The 19,502-nt window shown below is 47.1% G+C and overlaps 2 protein-coding genes across 4 annotated transcripts in view; one reads left to right on the top strand and one right to left on the bottom strand.

The window, feature by feature from the left end:
• SLC45A2 (solute carrier family 45, member 2) overlaps positions 1–7,526 on the top strand; it is a 71,130-nt gene extending 63,604 nt beyond the window's left edge. The window contains exons 7-8 of one of the 3 annotated variants that reach the window (XM_006896798.1): positions 4,555–4,566; positions 7,330–7,526. In XM_006896798.1, the coding sequence (XP_006896860.1) occupies positions 4,555–4,566; positions 7,330–7,526 (209 nt within the window). Of the gene's footprint in view, positions 1–4,554; positions 4,567–7,301 lie in introns of all 3 variants that reach the window. The other 2 variants (XM_006896797.1, XM_006896796.1) reach the window with 2 other exon arrangements.
• An 8,874-nt stretch (positions 7,527–16,400) lies between these two features.
• On the bottom strand, positions 16,401–17,735 carry RXFP3 (relaxin/insulin-like family peptide receptor 3). The gene has a single exon (XM_006896795.1). The coding sequence runs from the start codon at positions 17,733–17,735 to the stop codon at positions 16,401–16,403; it is 1,335 nt and encodes a 444-aa protein (XP_006896857.1).
• Positions 17,736–19,502: the final 1,767 nt, after the last annotated feature.

Below are 19,502 nucleotides of genomic sequence, written 5' to 3'. Positions count from 1 at the left end.
AAGATGTGACCATCACCTCACCTTGACCTTTCTCCTTTTCTTACTTCACGCCTATTCCTTCAACTGGAGTTCTTGGGTGGTATACAAGATGATAATTTCAGCTACTAATGGAAAGGGTGTCAGTTTAAACCAACTCAGAGGCACCTTGGGAGAAAGGCCTGGCTTCTGAAAGTCACACTATTGAAAACTGTGTGGAGTACTTCACTGTGCCCATGGGGTTGCCATGAGTTGGAACTGACTGGATATCAACTACGTGGACTGTTTGGGCGTCTTTTGTGTACCTGCTGAATAGTAGGATATGAACAAATCCTCTAGTCATCTGATTAGGAAAAAGAGGGCATCTGTATGCACTAATGCGTAGATTGTTGTTGTTCTTATGTGCCATCAAGTCGCTTGCGACTCATTGCGACCCTATGTACAACAGCCCTAAACCCTGCTCTATCCTGTGCCAACCTCACCGTCTCTGACACACCTATTTCCACTACTCCAATCACTAAACCGACCCATCTCATCGAGGGTCTTCCTCTCTTTCATTGTCCCTCCACCCTCCCAAACATGATGTCCCTCTTCAAGGACCTATCTCTCCTTGCAACTTGCCCAAAGTATGTCAGACGAAGCTTCAGAATCTTTGCCTCCAAGGAGCAGCCTGGTTTTATCCTCTCTAGGATGAACCTCTGGTCTGCGGGGTCTGATGGCTGTCCTATGAGGTGCCCAACTTCAGCTAGTCAGAGCCTAGCCTCTCTTTTGACCTTTCTGCTGGAACGGATGTCGCGGGCTAGGAAAACAAACAGATTTGTCCTGGAAAGGGTTAAACCAGGTGGCTCCTTGGAGGCAAGGATTCTGAGGCTCCGTCTAACTTACTTTGGACATGTTGTGAGGAGAGACCGGTTCTTAGAGAGGGACATCATGCTTGGCAGGGTGGAGGGACAGTGCAGGAGAGGAAGGCCCTCTATGAGGTGGATTGATTCAGTGACTGGGATAATTGGGATGGGAGTGTCAGAGACAGTGCGATTGGCACAGGACAGAGCGGAGTTTAGGGTTCTTGTACATAGGGTCGCTATGAGTCGCAGGCGACTCGATGGTACATAACAACAACAACAACAGCAACAGGATGAACCTGTTTGTTCTCCTAGCAGTCCATGGTATATTCAATAATTTTCTCCAGCACCAAAGCTCAAAGGCATCAATTCTCTTTCTATAATCCCTGGTTACTGTCCAGCTCTCTGATGCATAGCATGCAATTGTGAAGACTATGGCCTGGATCAGGTGCACCTTAGTCTCCAACCTGACATTGTTGCTCTTTGTTACTTTGGAGAGATCCCTGAAAGCTGACTTTTCCAATGCAATTTGTCTCTTTATTTCCTGGCTGCTGGTACCAAGAATGTTGACTGTGGAGTCAAGCAAACTAAAACTGTTAACTATCTCAGTCTCTTCACCATCCATTCTAATGCTGCCAATTGGCCCAGTGTTGAGAATCTGTGTTTTCTTGAGGTTGCGCTTCAACCCATATTGAAGCTGCAGTTCTTGACCTTCTGCAGCAAGCGCTTCAAGTCCTTCTCAGTTTCAGCAAGTAGGGGTATGTCATCAGCATAACACGGACTGAAAAGGTATGGAGACAGAATACATCCCTGGCAGACAATCTTCCCAATTTTGAACCATGCATGTCTCTTTGCTCTGTTCTGACGATTCTCTCATAGATTAGGAAATGGTAAATGAGTCTTCTGACAACTTATCTATCAAAACAACACCCTTCACACACACTGCTGTAGAGTTGACTCTGACTTATAGAGATCCTACACAACTGAGAAGTGCCCCTCAGGTGTCCAAAGCTGTAATCTTTACAGAAACAGACTGCTCTCCTATAAAGTGCTTAGTTGACTTGAACCATTGAACTTTTGGTTAGCAAATGATTGCTTACTGCCTGTGTCACCAGGGCATCTCAGGCAATCTCCATCTCTTCCTTATGCACCTGCAGCTTTTCTAGGTTCTAAGAGTGAGATCCTCCCATCCCCATTCACAAGAGGGTGTGCTGTGGAGTAGCTTGCTGTTAGAGGTTGAGAAGCAAGCATGGCGAGACTCTATCCCAAGCACTTGGGGCATGTTATCAGGAGACACCAGTCTCTGGAGAAGGCTGTCATGCTTGGAAAGTGATGGGTGAGTGGAAAAAGAGGAAAACCCTCAGTGAGATGGCCTGAGGCAGTGGCTCGAGCAATGAGCTCCAAGATAGCAACACTGAGGTTGATGCAGGACTGGCTCATATTTCTTTTCTATGAACCAGAATTGACTTGATGTTGCCAAACAATAATATTGGGGAAGGGTTGAGAATTCTTGGCAATACCTTCTTGGAAATTCAGGCTACAGGAAGTCAGAGGTATGCATGCTAAAGAGGAAGCAGAGGGTAGAGTGGGGTGCATGGGTGGTCACCCCCACTGGACTACCCAGAGGGGGTCCTACTACCTCTTCTACATCTTAGAACTCTGGCTCCCAAGCAAGATCTTAATTGCTTTTCTAAGAACAAGGGAGGTGACGACTCCTGCTGTAAAATGACTCCCACCATGAAACATATTTTTTCCTTAAGAAAATAGGCATACAGTTCCTTCGCCAGCTCAGTGATATAAAAGCTGTAATGGTCACTCCCAGTTCAATCCCTCACAGTGTGAAGACTTCAGAGCATTGATGCATATCCAGTTTCGGGTGACGCCAGCCTTCTTTCTCTTCTATCGATTTGGTAAATAGAGCAAACAGGGATACATGCAGAGTGAAAGCATTTCAACCAGACTCGTGACTCTTCCCTCCCTGGCAATCTCAGTTGCTAATGTTTCAATGTACTGCACGCTTTTAGTCTATTAAAGAGGTAATTATCAAGGACTATGCCTCCAAGCATAGAGTTCCATAGTACTAGGGTTAAAAATGCATAAGTTTTGGACTCAGACAAACTTGAACTCAAATCATGCCTCCCACATTTCACATCTGTGCAACATCAGGCATGCAAACTCTAAAATGTCATTCACAAATTTTCTTTCCTTTTTAGAATACATTTAGGGAATGCATTAACATGAACCAATATTCCCAAATGGTGTAAAAAGTGTACATCAAGCTATAGCTCCCACTCCTCTTTGTTCATATATAGATAAATAGAGATCTCTCTGGTGGACCAATGGTAAGAAAGTGTCTTGTAATCCCAAAGGCTCATGGTTTGAATCCACTGGCTGCTCAATGGACCAAGGATGGGCAATCTCCTGTGTAATTAACTGAATCTGCAAACCTGCTGGAGAGTCAGCTATGGGTTGGTTTCAATTCAACATCATTCAAAAATAACAAATGGCCTCATGGGTAAGGAGTTGCACTGCCAACTCAAAGGCAGACAGTTAGAACCCCCTGGCAGCTCCCTGGGAGAACTACGTGCAATCTCTTTCCATGCTTGTTACACCTCCCCAAAACTCACTGGAGGGTCAACTATAATTTTGGTTTTATGCAATAAAAATGACCTTGAGATTAAAGTCTCCTAATATATCTGTGATTTAATATCCTTCTAAAAATATTTGAAATTCTGAGATCAAAGGAACAAAAGAAGTGAGTTATATATTGAATTCCTGCTATGCTGATTCTACTGATCTCAGTGGTTAAGTTCTTGACTGGTAACTGAAAGGACACAATCCTGCTGGCTGAAACTGAGGAGGACCTGAAGCACTTACTGCAGAAAGTCAAGGACTGCAGCCTTCAATACGAACTGAAGCTCAACATCAAGAAGACAAAGATTCTCACCCCTGGGCCAATTGGCAACATTATGGTTGATGGTGAAGAAGTTGAGATTTTAACAACTTCTGTTGGCTTGGCTTCAAAAATAACACTCTTGGTACCAGCAGCCAGGAAATTAAAAGATTAATTTCATTGGGAAAGTCTGTTGTTAGGGACATCTCCAGAGTACGCAAGAGCAACAATGTTAGTCTGGAGACTAAGGAGTGCCTAATCCAGGCCATAGTCTTCACAATTACTTGTTGTGCATCAGAAATCTGGACAGTGCCTAGGGATGATAGAAGGAGAATTGATGCCTTTGAGCTGTGGTGCAGAAGAAGAGTTTTGAATATATCATGGACTGCTAGGAGAACAAACAGGTTCATCCCAGTGAAATCAAGCTATGCCAAGCTATGCAGTGGCAAGGATTCTGAAGCTCTGTCTGACATACTTTGGGCATGTTGCAAGGAGGGACCAGCCCTTCGTAAGGGACACCATGCTTGGGAGGGTGTAGGGACAGCAAAGAGAAGAAGATCCTGGATGAGATGAATAGACTGGGGAAATGGGAGTAAATGTGTGTGTGTCAGAGACAGTTAACTTGTCTCGAAATAGAGCGGAGTTCAGAGCTGTTGTACATAGGGTCGCTATGAGTCATAAGTGACTCAATGGCACATAACAACAGCTGCTCCATGGGAGAAAGATCTATTGATCCACTCCTGTAGAGATTAGAGTCATCGAAATGCTATGAGGCAGTCCTGCTTTGTTCACCTGGGTTTACTGGGTCAGAATGGATAAGACTACACAACCGGGAGATAGCAGAAGGAGGTCCTTGTAATCCTCCTTTAGGAAGATAAAACCAAGAATGTGGAGAAGTTGGAGTCTATAGCATGTGAGGTCACCATGAGGAGGGATCCACTCAACAGCCATGAACTTCTTTGGGAATTTGATTATTATTGCTGTTGTTAGATGCTGCAGCTTAGGTATTGTTAGACTGCAGCTCGAAGCAAACCACCTTCTGAACGGTGAATCTGAACATTGCCCTCTCTTGCATCATCATGATGGTCTCTGTCATGCCCTCAGTAGTCGCTGTGCCAATCCATCTCTTTGAAGAGTTTCCTCTCTTTCGCTGACCTTCTACCTTTTCAAATATGTCTTTTTTAAAAAATACTTGCCCTTCCTGACAACATGCCCAAAGCAAGTAAGCTAAAGATTCATCTTCACCTCTAAGGATCACTCTGGTGATACTTCCTCCAAGCCAGGTCTGTCTGTTAAATCTGCTGGCCATCCATGAGGTATCCAGAGCAGGTATGCATTTGATTGTACTTGTTATCTTGTGACATTGAGTCAGAGCTGACCCACAGCTGACCCTCCAGTACGTTTTCAGAGGCCGTAAACCACATGGGAAGGGATTGTCCATCCATCTCCCACAGAATAGCTGGTGGATGTAAAGTCCTTACCACTAGGAGTTGACAGTGCAACTCCTTACCACTAGGCCACCAGAGCTCCCTATGTTTTTATTAAGGAGAGAAAAAAAGCTCAACTCTACTTACTACCATCTAATCAGTTCTGACTCATAGTGACCAGCCTATCATTTGCCTTGAGTGGAGACTAGGGATCTTTCTCATGCAGAACAGCTAGTGGATTAGAACTTCCAGAGACACATAGCCTTTAGATTAGCCGTGTAATGAGCAATGCCATTAGAATACCTTTTTAAAGACCTGTTTAACTCTCATGTGCTAATGGTGAAATTTATGATTTCGTGGCAAGTGTGAGAGATAGTTTCAGGCTGGAGGTTGGAGCTTCTTGATCAGGGTCAACACACTGGCTCCTGGGTCAAATACAACTAGAAATTATTTTTAAAAATATTAGATGGGTGAAAGAAAATGAAAAACTCTTCTATTCTTCCATAAATACCTAAAAGGCAAATTTCAATATCCATAGATAAAGCCAATTTGTTTATAAATTATCTGCAAACACTTTTGCACACAACAGCTCTGTGCAATTGGCAAGGCTACAACTCATCATGACCCTATGAACCACAGATCTGAACTTGACCCTGTCCTGCACCACCCTTGAAATCTCGAAGATGCTCAAGCGCCTTGGTACAGTAACCATGTTAATCCTCTTGTTGGGGATCTTTCTCTTTTCTGTGACCTTCTACCTTCCTCAGCTTTATGTTCTTTTCCAAAGACCGTTCTCTCCTCACCACATGCCCAAGATATGTGAGATGCTGTTGAACCATCCTTGCCTCTAAAACAGCGCTCTGGTTTCATTGTCTCCAAGATGTATTTTCTGTTTCTTTTGACATTTCATGGGATAATCACTGCTCTTTTCCAGCACCATAACTCAAAGGCATTGATTCTTCTCCTGTCATCTTTATTCATTGTCTGATTTTCACACAAACAGGAAGCAATTGGAAAGACTGTGACTTGCTTCAGGAGCAACTTAGTCAATAAACCACTTTGTTGCTTGACAGCACTTTAGAGCTATCCTTGACAGCAGATTTACCCAGTACAACACATCTTTTGATTTCTTGACTGTTGTCACCATCTGTGTTGATTGTGAACCCAAGTCAAAGGAAATAATTGGCAACTTCAATAATTTCTCTAGCACAATATTTTCAGTGATGAGGGTATTTGTTTTCTCAACATTAAGATACTTACTGAAAGGTACAGTTTTGATTTTCTGCAGCAAGAGTTTTAAGTCATTTTCACTTCTAGCAAGCAAGGTTGTATCATCTGCATGAGTGTCATTGAGGAGTCTTCCTCCACTCCTGATGCAGAGTAGAGTACTTTAACAGCAGAGGTGTTGATGTTGTGGTGTACTGTTGAGTTGCAACCCACTCATAGCTCACTCTCCAGTGAGTTTTCAGAAGCATTAAATGGCACAGAAGAAGAATGCCCCTATTTCTCCCTCAGAGCGGCTAGTGGATTAACACCGAGAACCTGTAGGTTGGCAGCAAATTCCTTATGACCAAGTCACCAGAACTGCCCAGAAAAACAGAGTACCTCAGTTTGTGATTTATGTGTTCAAGTTATCACAAACTGCATTTATGATTGTGTGTATGTGTTTTAAAATGTTTTTGCTCCATCTTATGGTTAACAGTATATTCTTGCTGACAGAGGCGGTTGAGAAGACAAGGACTCATAATGACTCAGTGAACCATAGCTCTCAACCTTGCTCTATGCTGCATCATGCTCATGACCTCCGTCATAACACCATATTATTAATCTGTGTAAACTTGGTTCTGAAATATATTCTGTAATGTCTCAAATTTCCAAAGACAAAGATCAGATTTATACAGATGCTGATGATAAAAGGCAATAATGATGGACATTAAAAAGAAAAACAAACAACAAACCAATAAGGTATTTATTTGACTGGTCAGAACCAACTCAACATGAAGTTGCTGAAACAGAGCCCCAACGCTACCTGGAACTACTTGTAGTTCTAACAGAGACCATATGACACAAAGCTAAACATCTTGGCTGACTCTTCACAGAACAAATGTGCCGACTCTTGCCCCAAATGTATGTTCCAATGCTGTTCCTGTGTTTCCCTTGCAGAAGCAGCAGACCACAAGCAAGGACCCAGCCAGCCAGGGGCGAGGAAAGGGTGTGGACTGCGCCACCCTCACATGCATGGTGCAGCTGGCTCAGATCCTGGTGGGAAGCGGCCTGGGCTTTCTGGTCAACACAGCTGGGAGTGTTGTGGTCGTGGTGATCACGGCTTCAGCGGTGGCTCTGATTGGCTGCTGTTTTGTGGCTCTCTTTGTGAGATACGTGGATTGAGTCAATAAAGAGAGACTGACCTTGACCTCAGGCACTGTGGAGCATAAGTCAATGAGGAAAGCAATCTTTGCCTCTCTGCATGGCTTCAATCTACCCCTGGGATGTCTTTCTGCCTGTTCTCAACTTTCAGCTGGCCCCCTGCAAAATAATCCCCATATTTTAGACATCGTTCAGAATTGACTCAATGGCAATTTGGGTGAGTTTTATCAATGCTTCTGCCACAGTAGCAAAGACTGTGTGTATTGACAGTATCCACATTCACCTTTCTCATTGCACTAGTGCAGCGTGTTGGAGGGAGGGTCTGTTTTCCATGTTGTTGTTGTTATGTGCCATCAAGTCATCTACAACTCATAGTGACCCTACAGATAGGCTCTGAACCCTGCCCTGTCCTGAGCCAGTCTCACTGATTCTGACACACATACCCCCATTGCCCCAGTCACTGTATCAATCCATCTCATCTGGGGGCTTCCTCTCCTGCACTGTCCCTCGACCCAACTGGGCATGATGTCCTTCTCCAAGGATCATTCCCTCTTGGCCACATGTCCAAAGTGTGTGAGAGAGAGCGTCAAAATCCTTGGTTTCACCTTCTCCAAGAAGGACCTATTTGTTCACTCTGTTGTCCATAGGACACAGATAAACCTGAAAACAAAACCAAAAAGACCTCCTTATTACTATGTAGTCAATTCTGACTCACAGACCCTTTAATGGCCCTATACGATTTCCAAGGCTGTAAAATCATCAACGGAAGCAGACTGTCTTATCTTTCACTTGAGGAGAAGCTGGTGAGTTCAAACAACCCATCTTTCAGTTTGTGGTCTAATGCTTTAATCACCGCACCACCAGAGCCTTTTTTTCAGGTCTGAGAAGCAGACCAGTTTAATTTATGTGCTTATATTTGTTCTATGACACTTGGTTGCAATGTAGAGTCTGTATATAGTCCAGGGGCTTAGATTCATCATCAAATTCACAGTAAATATTGCTGCTTTATTCAGTCCCCAACCAGTCTCTTTGCATATCTTCGCCTGTTGGGGAATTTATTGCTTGAAAACAGCTCATTTCATTGGCATTCAGTGGAGGTGTTTCCCTCCAGACTCTGCCCTTGTTCTAGCCCCTGGAGTCATTAGGGAAGTTTTTCAAAAACATCTTTCCCATTTGATCATCTATTTTCCAAGCTAAGCAGTTTCCCCCCAGCCATGGCCCTTCAAACTGCTTCTCTCTTTGGTGAGGTTTTTAGCAGCCTTAAGAAAGAGCTCAGCTTAAAGATGGAAAGGTCATGAAGTTAAAAGCTAGGCTGGTTCTATATACAGACTTCACCTTTCTCGTAAACAGCTGAACTGCTTGCAGCCTTGCTCCTCTATACCGGCAAGATAATAAGCCCCATCTCAGAGAGCTGACCGTTTGATCCATGCTTAACATCTAGTGTCTTGATTGCTAAAGGCTCATGATCCTGTGCGTTCATCCAATCTGCTCCAGTCCCTAAGTGTTGGCCGACGGTGCTCAGAATTTGGCCTGACTGGTACAGAAGGGAAATTGGCACACTTATTTTCATAGGTCAAATTGTGTACATGGTTCCTTCTCTGGATTTATCTTTTGAGTCTGATAGTGTAGTCAGAGCTGGTGTAGCCTCAGACGAATTTGTGTCTTAGTGGACCTTTGGTGCTGGATGGGAATTTGTAGAAATGAACTGAACTTCCTGGACAACTAGGGAGTTTGGTCATATTCTTGTTAACCTAGGGGGAGTTCTGGTTGGCTCATTGGGTAAAGAGTTGCATTGCCAACCCAAAGGCAGGCAGTTCAAATTCATCAGCTTCTCTGAGGGACTTGTTGTTGTTGTTTATTGCCTTTGAGTTGAGCACGAGTAATAGCGACCCTGTGAACAAAAGGCTTGAACTATCAACATTTATCAAAGTTCATAGGGTTTCCAGAGGCATGTTATTTAGGAAGTGGATGGTGATGGAAAATCTCTTTCTGTGCAATTTGCTGCTTCTGAAGATCATTGGAAGGCCAGCTATGAGTTGACTCTGACATGATGGCAATGAGTTGTATGTTTGGAGTTCTTGTTAATCTTAGGCCCAGTAGAATGAATGAGTGCATTAGAATGGCCAGGCCCTGCAGACCAGCTCTTTGGGAATGGTGTTTCTAGAGTGAGGAAGAATGCTCTAGTTCTTAAGAAGGCTCTGAATCTCCCTTCCTGAAAATGTGTATAAGGAAGATAGGTCCACTCTTAACCCTTACAGAGCCTAGGACCAGAGTGGGATGAGATCACAGTCCACAGTCCATCCCTCAACCTGCTGTGGCCTAATCTTAGCTCCTTTTAACACTGTCAAAGTTCTCGCTTGCACACTGCTGTGGGCTCCACAAACTCCATCCATGACTTCCTTACTGTCCCACCATTCACCACGCCTGCAGACACCACTCTTAGCCAACATTCAGACCTGTGTGCATAGATTAGGAGAGAATGGCCTCTGTGGATGGGTTTGGGAAAGGACTCACAAAGTCTGGCTGCATGGAGAATTCTGAGGTCCCAGGTAATCTTTAGAAAGAGACATAAGGCTAGAAAAAGTGGAGGGCTAAGAAAAGAGAAGGCAATCACCACAGTGGATTGACGGCACAGTGACTGCAACAGTGGGCAAACCAACCACAAATCAGAGATGGTGAGGATGGAGCCAGGGACGACAAAGTTCAGCCCTGTGGTTCTCGGGGTTGTAAGAGTCATAGTCAATAACGGAATCTAGAAGGTGGAGGAGCAGGATACAGGCTCCAGGCAGCCCTGTGATGCTTACCATGGGGAGGGAATGGTTGGAGAGGAAACGAATAGGGTCCTCTCATGAAACCCAGCCTTGACTGTTGGGGTTCCAGGGAAGTCCCCAAGACTACCAGGCTAAGGGCCAGGTACAGAGCAGGGACACTGTCTTCTGTGTTGCAGACTCTCTCTTTCTCCCAGTTTCTCCATTGATCTCAAAAGGAAGCTAGGTTCCTGCCCTCCCACACAAACTCTCTTTCTCCCCAAAGATAATATTGTATCACTAGCTCAGTAGTGATGGTCAGGCGATTAACTCCTCTGAAAACACACTGGAGGGTCAGCTGTGAGTTGTTTCCGACCTGACAGTACACAACAACAATAACAACAACAACAACAACCTGCTAGTGTGCCCAGGTTGCTGCTGCGATTCTCCTGATTGCCTCTTTTTTGTGTAGAGAGCCACCTCTCTGCTTGATTCTGTTATCAGGCAGTGACTGGGGCAATGCTAGCCATGTAGGGAAGGACACCCAGAGCACCTCTGCAGAGCTGGCTCCTGGTGTGTGGGAGAGGAGGCTCTGGGAGAGGGTTGAAGGGCACAGGGGTTTGTACTGGTCACTCCTTCCTGAATGCTGGCGGCTCTCGCCACCTACCGGGCAGACAGCCCCTTAATCAGCACCCAGTGCTCCAGGCCCCTGGCCTTAACTCAATCTGGCACTTTCCAAGGGAGCTCTGGTGACATAGTCCATAGAGAGATGAGCTGCTGACTCCAAGGTCATGCCTTGATTCAAGTCGACAAGAGACTCCTCAGAAAAAAGAAGGACCTTCTCTTCCCATATGATTTAGAGTCTCTTGTACCAGTTGGAGGTTCAGCTTTGAATTGGAATTGGCTCACTGGCTGTGTGTGTGTGTTTGAGAGACAGGGAGAGAGAGATGCCTTCTGGACCAAGCTGGGCTGATTTCTCCATGTGCACTGTGCTGTTGTTTCAGGACCTGTGAACCTCTAGCCTCACTCTCCTCCTCTCATTTCCTGTCCCTCTGTTAGTGTGTATTCATCTCAGATGAAACCATCTCATTCTTTTTGAAGAATACATTAAAAGTCCTCCTCTCTCCTTCTAGTCTTCCTTCCCTCCTCCCTCCACCATCCCCGAGAGGTGAAGTCATGGCTGAACATCTGCTCTTAACACCATAGAAATGTGAGCAAGTGCTCAGAATGAGAACAAAGAAAGGGGAGAAAGGGAGAGAGAGGAAGAGAGAGAAAGCACGCCAGTCCGAAGTAGCAAACAGGCCTTTAATAGTCAATCTGAGAAGGACTCCAAGTGACTGCACACACAGACGATAAACATGGCATGCAGGCAAAGACAGTTTCCTTTTATGGGTTTTTTTTTAAGGAGACTTAGAGAGGGTGGTAGTTTGCTGCAGAATTTGGGGGCAGGGGTCCTGTCAATGTGTGATCAGACCCAAGGCCTCATCAGGATCTGGTGTCTAGTCGCCTTATCAGGTGATAAGACTTTATTGGTTTCTTCAAGGAGTGATCAGTCCTGGGGGCAACTGTGATCAGGATCCCCTGTGATTCAGTACTTCTCATTATAAGAGAAATCTCGCTGACAAAGCCACCTCGCTTCTCTCACCTACCTGTTGTCAGTCTTTGTGAAGTTTAGAAATGGATACTTCTGCATAGTTCCATGGTTCTTTCCTGACCATTTGTCCCAAGACCACACTGGTATGTTCCTCTTATTTATGAAGAAATGGATGGATGGAGTGAATGGTGTCCCATAGCTGAGGCCATCTCACCTGGGCCCCCAAGAAGTAAAAGAAAGTCATCTTTAGTCAACCACATTGTTGAGGTTAGTTGCCATCGAGTCGAGTGCAAATCCTAGTAACCTTATGTACAACAGATCTGACCCCTGTCCTGTCCTGTTCTGTCCTCAAATCTCTGACACACTTGAGTCTGTTGCTGCAGTTACTGTGTTGATCCACCTGTTTGAGGGTCGTCTTCTTCAGATAGTTGAGGGTCAACCATATGGCATGGTCTTTATTACAAACAGAGTTTATTTCCCGTGGACTATTGGATAGGCTCTCTGGTGGCCTAGTGGCAAGAAGTTGTGCTGTAATCCCCAAGGCATGCAGTTCAAATCCACCAGCTACTCCACGGGAGAAGAATGAGCTGTCTCCTCCTGTGGGGTTAACTGCCTCTGAAAGCCCACGAGAGGGTCAGTTCTGGGCTGGTTCGCACTCAGTGACACACAACAACATTGGATAGGCAAACACAAGAGAGCTCCAGTTTATACGCTTTCTCTGACACACACATACACACTAACACTCAAATATGCAAATAAATGCTTTGCTCATTTAACTCAATTCCATCAAAGTCTGAATAAATGGATAAATCCAATTTAAAATGCATTTAACAACTCTTGGGAACTAGAGTCTTTGCTTCCAGTATACCAGTGATGTATTCTCTGGGGAAAGTGCCCCACTTTTGGATTAATAAAACAAGTGCAGGGACACAGAAATCCTTGATAGAAATCCTGTTAGACTCCAGGGACCTGGGCAGCGGGTCTGAGAGTGGAAGGTGCCCTATCAGCTTCTATCTCTACCAGCGATGTAGCTGACATTCCTATCTCAGTGTCCTAGGTCAGTTCCTCAGCTTCAGGTGCTGCAGCCCTCATTTCTGCCTTTCTTAATTGTAACCATTAAGAGCTCTAGTGGCAAGAAGTTGCACTGCAATCCCAAAGGCACCCAGTTAAAATCTATCAGCTGCTCCATGGAGTAGGATGAGCGGTCTCTTTCTGTGTGATTACCTCTGGAGGGTCAGCTATGAGTCAGTGTGACTCAATGGTACCCCACCTTCACAAAAAATTGTAACCGTATTTCTAGGGCCATCTCAGATACTATTTTGACCAAAAAAAGTCTGATCTCCCTGCTGAACCAGACTCGCCCATGGCTCCTGTTTTCCCGTGACACATTCCCAGCACCCTTATGCTGAGAGTCAACCTGTGTTTCCTGTATTTTGCTGCTTGTGTCAATGTCTGCCTTTCCTTCTAACAGAAGTCAGGGATGTATCTGATTCATCCATGGAGTTTCAGGCTCCAGTACAACGTCGGGTGTATGATAGCTATTCCAAAAGCAATGGCGGATTTTGACTGACTTGACCATTTTCTTGTTGGCCTTCTTTCCTCATCGATCTTCAAAAGCCAGGCCCCTTGCTCCCTCTGCTCTGTTCTCAGAGCCTTTAGGTTTGCTTGGAGATGAAGTGCCTCTTTTATAGAGTCCCCTCCCAAAAGCTTTGCTTCATGCTTGCCCCTCCCTGTTGTCTGCTTTTGTTGTTGTTGTTGTTGTTAGGTGCCATCGAGTATGACTCCTAGTAACCTGAATCCTGTCCGATCCTGTGCCACTCTCACCATCTCTGATACATGCGAGCCCATTGCTGCAGTCACCATGCCAATTACTCTATCTCATTGGGGATCTTCTTCTCTTTTGCTGACTCTCCACCATTGTGTTCTTGACAGGTGAACTCAAGTCAACTTAAACTCAACCATAGTTACCCTGTGTAACTGTGTGAGGAGACCCTGCCCAATCCCATATCATCTCCACAAGCATCGCTATGTTTGAACTCACGGTTACAGTCACTCTGTCAATCTACCTAAGGATTTTCTTTATTTCCGTCCCAGATTCTTTACTTCACCAAGCATAGTACCTTGCTCCAGAGACTGGCGTCTCCTTGTACAAGGCAAGCCTCACTATCTTCCCCCCCTAGTGTCTGTCAAATGGAAGCACATGCCTCAACATGCTTTCCTATGACTCCTGGAGCTGCTCACACATTATTTTATGGTTGAAATGGCAAGTTATTTTAATAAAGTAAAACCCTTAGTAAGAGTCTAATGCCAGCATGTTCTTTCTGGTGTTTACATTTCTATCTATTTTGTACTTCGGGCATGTAGGAGGTTTACATTTCGATCACTGTGGACTGGATTCTTATTTAATGTCAATACATGTCATTCCCAAAAGATAAAGATCGATTCAACCACTTCCAAACAGAAGCGCTATTCTATTTGCTAATAGAGTGACATTCTCCTGGATGTTCAGGATTGAGGAGGTCAGGCAGCCTTTGCTTTTGTGGCTGAGTGAGATTATTAAGTAGATATTTGATAATTTTAGTACGTTGTGTTACAGAAAGTGATGCAAAGAATGCCGTGGCTGCAGAGGCCCAGGCAGAGCCAACGAAACGACTAAACAGCTAACACTACCGTTCAAGAATTTATTTAAGCAGACATGGTTTTGTAATATCATTTATTGTATTAAAAGAGTCACCCAGTTAAAGCCTACCTTGTTGTTTCTTTTACTCCTAAGCAATCTTGCTATTGTGTCTCAGTGGTGGGTGTTTAAAGCTTAAACCCAGTTTCCCAAGCAGTTCAAAGACTAGATCTTGTGACAAACTCAGTCTTAAATTGCTGTGACCAAACAGTTGGTTTTTGGGGGGGGGGAGCCAGAGAGACTTTTTAGAGGGATCCTGTAGATGGTCCAGGGCTCTGGGAGGAATTTGAGAGGCATGTTCACTGTGAAAACCGTCTTTAGAATAAATGAAACTTGGCTGTATGGATGGTGGTGCTGTCATTGTTGTTTTTCTTAAGTGCCCTTGAATCAAAAAAGACTCTGAGCAACAGAGCACCAACCTCATCATCTCTGACACCCTTGAGCCCATCGCTGCAGCCACTGTGTCACTCTTATCTCTTGAGGATCTCCCTCACTTTGGCTCACCCTCCACCGTTCCAAGCACGATGTCCCTCTCCAGGGAACAGTCTCTCCTAACAACATGCCCACTATGTGTGAGATGAAGCTTCAACATCCTTGCAGCTAAAGAGCACTCTGGTTGCACTTTCTCCAAGATGTATCTGTTTGCAATTTAAAAAACAAAACAAAAACAAAAGACCCAATCCAGACTTTCTGCTAAGCCCCACCTCTGGCTCTTGAGAAAGAGTTTAGGAAAACTCTACCTCTGTTAAAAAAAGAAAGTGGGCCACTGTCTTCTATTTCCTCTCTCACTCCACATTTGTTGTTGTTGCAGCAAGATCGACTCCAGCTTCTAGGAATTCGTTTCTAGGAACTACTTGTACATTTTTGTAGCATCTCTTGCTCTCCTACTTCAGTTTACAAAAAAAGGCACCTAGCTATTCCTCTACATGGTGGTCCAGGGCATGATATAGAAGTGGTGAATCAGGAAGGGTGAAAGGAGAGGGCGCAAAAAGCATTTGGAGACACCCTTTCTCCTAGAAGTCAGTCTACCCAGGGCTCTACAGAGCTGTTTGTAGAGAGAGTATGAGAGCTCAAAGCTCCAGGTCTCCCCAGGTCCTCCTACAGCCCTCAAAGGAACCTGGGGCACAGGAGGCTTCCTGCTCTATTACCATTTGAGCACAAGCCCCCCGCCCCCGTTTGTCTCCAGGGTTAGCAGCTGATGAGGTCTGTCTCCAGGGGAGTCAGCCCCCTCCCACAGCCATGCCATTCTTCAGCAATTCACTTTCTCACTCCGGGACAGGTTATACCTCCAGCGCATCAGAGACCATGCAAAGCGGTTGGTTTCCTATCCGGGATGACAAGAGATACAACAGTCGCTTGGCAGATGGCTCCTCCACTCCATTGCTCCTGGAGTAGACGCGAAAACGTCACCCTCTGGCCCAATGCGGAAATAAGTTTTATGTCTCCAGTCCTAGGCTCCAGGGCAGCCTCACAGCTACTCGCTTCTTCCAGTGGCACAGTCCCAGAGCCACCTCGCCTAGCAGAGGTTTGGGGATGTGGCCCTGGCCCGGTAAAATGCGCTCCACCCATGGCGACCCTTGTCTCTCCATTCGGGAAGCACCACTCAACTTTGGGGCGCGCCCACATATCAACAAGGACAGCTTAAGGTGGTTTGAAGGGACAAATGAGGCTGGTGGCCTGACCCTCAGGGCAGCTCTTGGTCCTTTGCGTTCTCTCCACTTGGCCTCACATCTCTCCCCATTGGGAAAAGGGCCTCCAGCATTCTCACAAGCTTCCCCTCAGCCCTTCTCTCCCAGCCTCCCCTTATTCACCGTGTTCTTTTCGCTCCTGGGAATCCCCCTTAGCAGCCTGCGCAGGTCCCCAGCCTCTCGGCTGAATCAGTAGGCAGAGCTGCTGGGCAACAGGTCACAGCGCCCCCCGCTGTAGACCACCACGCCCGGTGGGTAATAGAGCAGGTCGGGCTCCGCGGCCGCGTGGAGCGGCGCCAGCGCCTGCAGCCCTTGCTCCTCGGGCTCGGGCTTGGTGGTGGCTGTGAAGGGGCGCATGCTAGTGAGGGAGGGCGACGCGATGCGCCACAGCAGGCTCTTGAGCGCCTTGCGGAACTCGCGGCGCACCAGGCAGTAGAGGACCGGGTTGAGACAGCTGTTGCAATGGGCCAGGCACACGCTCAGCGGGTGCGCGTACTGGTGGAAAAGGAAGTACTCGTTGCTGAAGGGCACGGCGTCGAACTTGATGAGGATGCCCCAGGCAGTGACCATCTGGTTAGGCAGCCAACACAGGAAGAAGGAGAGGACCACGATGGTCACAGACTTGGTGACTTTGGATCTCCTGCGGAGGCTGGCTTCACTCGGGCCTCTCCCGGGCGCCACGGTCCCACCTTGCACCCCCGCCACGCGGCGGTCGGAGATGAATCGCACCAGCAGCAGATAGCACAGGCTGATGATGCCCAGGGGCAGCACGAAGCCCAGCAGCACCTTCTGCGTGTGGTAGAGGCCCAGCCAGAACTGCCCGTCCCCAGGGCGCCTCTGGTCCGGGAAGCGCACCAGGCATAGCTCTTCGCCCAGCACCTTGGTGGTGGAGGCGAAGATGGCATTGGGCAACGAAGCCAGCGTGGCCAAGGCCCAGATCAGCGCGGACAGAGCCTTGGCGGAGAAGCAGCAGCTGTCCTCCAAACTGCGCTCGCAGCAGCCTCCCTGGCGGTGCCCTCCGGTCCGGTGGCTCTTGAGAGCCGAGGCCACCGAGTAGTAGCGCGTCACGCTCATGGCAGTAAGGAAGAAGACGCTGGCATACATGTTCAGGGACGACATAATGGACACTATCTTACACATGGCCTTGCCGAAGGGCCATTTGAAGTCAAGCGCGCTCTCCACCGCCCAGATGGGCAGCGTGAGGACGAACAGGAAATCTGTCAGCGCCAGGTTGGTGACAAAAAAGTTGATGGAGGACTTGCGCCACCCCTGCTTGCTCTTCATCAGGTAGAGCACCAGCAGGTTGCCCGCCAACCCCACGGCGCAAACCACGGAGTAGACCACAATGATGAGGATCCGCAGGCCCTCGCCGCTGCCCGCGCGCTCCGGCAACTCCAGCCCCAGTTCCCACCACCAGTCCTTGAGCAGCAGAGACGCGTTGCCACTCGCATTGGCCGCCGCTGGAAAGTCCGGGACCACTGTGAGGAAATCAGAGAGCTCGCCCCCGCCGGTCGCCTGGTTCATGGTGACCCACCGTGGCTGGAGCGCGGCGGCGGCCTCTCTAGGTCATGTTCCAGGGACCTAGACGCGAGGAAGTGTGGCTTTCCCGGAGTGCCGTTCCCGGGGAGAGGACGCGGGACGTGGAAGCCTCGAGAGCAGTTCCTCAATACAACGCCCCGGGATCCGGGGTGCCAAGCCCCCTGCTTGTCCAGCAAGCGCGTCCCGGGAGGGACGAGCGCACAGCAGAGTTCAGCGTTGCGCGCAGGAGCTGCGCTCAGGGTCTGCACGGGAAAGGAGTACAGCTGGTAAGGCGAGCTGCGTGCCGCTCTAGGAACTCTCAGGACGAGTTCTTTTTCGCACGATCCACACTCAAAGCCCCCTCCCGTTTCCCATTGTCATTTGGGCTCCAGTGCGCAACCCACCCGGCTCCTCAGGAGCACCATTCCGGCTCGCCCCTTCTCTTTTCAAATACCTTTGTCGGTTTCCTCTGCTGCCGCTTGGCTGAGATTTCAGTGCTGGAGAGGAAGAGTGATGGGTGCGTTTCGTCTACCGGAGCTCTGCTGGTGTCGCCCTCACTCTCTCATGTCGCCGTCTCTCCAGCGTCGTTAACTCCCAGTGAGTTGCTATCGGTTGCTCGCTGGAGTTATAATCGCATCTCCCAAAGCTCGGCGGCGGATTCCCAAGGAGCATGCGTGCCCACGGCGCCGGAGCGGGGGCGCTTTCCGAGGTGCTGAACCTGCCGCGCCCCGCGCCCGGAGGCGCAGCCGGGGCCCCAGGCAGAGTCCACCTGCTAATTAATTTCTCCTTCTCTCTTCAAAGTTTCACAAGGAAATGGTCTCAACCATTATTTGTATTCCTTCCCAGCTGGAGAAAATCGGCGGCTTTGAGTTCTGTCCTCTTTTCCTTTCTTATTCTCAAAACTATGATCAGAATCCTTTTTTCCTTCCACCTTTGCAATGTTTCTTTGAAATCTGTTCGATGTGATGAAAGCTGGTTCGGGAGATGTGCATTTCTGCCTCCTTTTTCTTTTTAAAAGCCACAAAGGTGCCCTCTCTTCAGTCCACAGACGCCTTCTCATCAGTGGGCAGACCCTGATCAGATGGAGAATATATAATTAAGGGATGCTGTGAGGGTCTCCACATAGTCACGTAAGAGAACTCTGCGTTTAATTGTTGCCTTCAGCGTCCCTGTGTTCTGAGAAGCGCAGAGAACAGTCTATTACTTGACACTTATTAAAGACCACTTGTCTAACCCAAGCTAATCAACGAGTTGATTCATGCCCTCCCTACACGCTCTTTACCTTGACCTAGAGGAATGCTTTTGTAATCCACTGTTAGTAGCATCAGAACTCTGTCCAATGAAAGTGTATTCTAAGAACTCATGCAGACTCTGTCTAGGCAATGGTACCAGGGAAAAAGTTTCCAATTGCAGACTATTTCAAGAAAAGATCAACTTCTCTGGCATAGATTACGCTCTGCAGGATGGAGTTGAAAATTTAGAAATGTTTTTCTCATAATCTGGGACTCCATTGAAGCAGAAGTACTGTAAGAGTACTGTAAGCACGTTTGTCCCCACTCTTGGGTTGTTCTGGTGTTCTAGTGGTAAGGCATTGTACTGCTAACTCAAAGGTATACGGTTCAAATACACCAGGTGCTTCATGGAGGAAGAGGAAAATTCTCCTCCAGTGCAATTTACAGCCTCTGAGAACTCACTGGAGTGACTCAGATCCGAGTCAACAACATATGACAACTGTATTGATAGAGATTTCTGTAGCTTTATGCACAGAAGTGG

Source organism: Elephantulus edwardii, unplaced genomic scaffold (assembly GCF_000299155.1).
Source record: "Elephantulus edwardii isolate Elephantulus edwardi_28Jun2011 unplaced genomic scaffold, EleEdw1.0 scaffold00191, whole genome shotgun sequence".
Lineage (NCBI taxonomy): Eukaryota > Metazoa > Chordata > Mammalia > Macroscelidea > Macroscelididae > Elephantulus > Elephantulus edwardii.
This window is presented reverse-complemented; position numbering and strand designations above follow the sequence as displayed.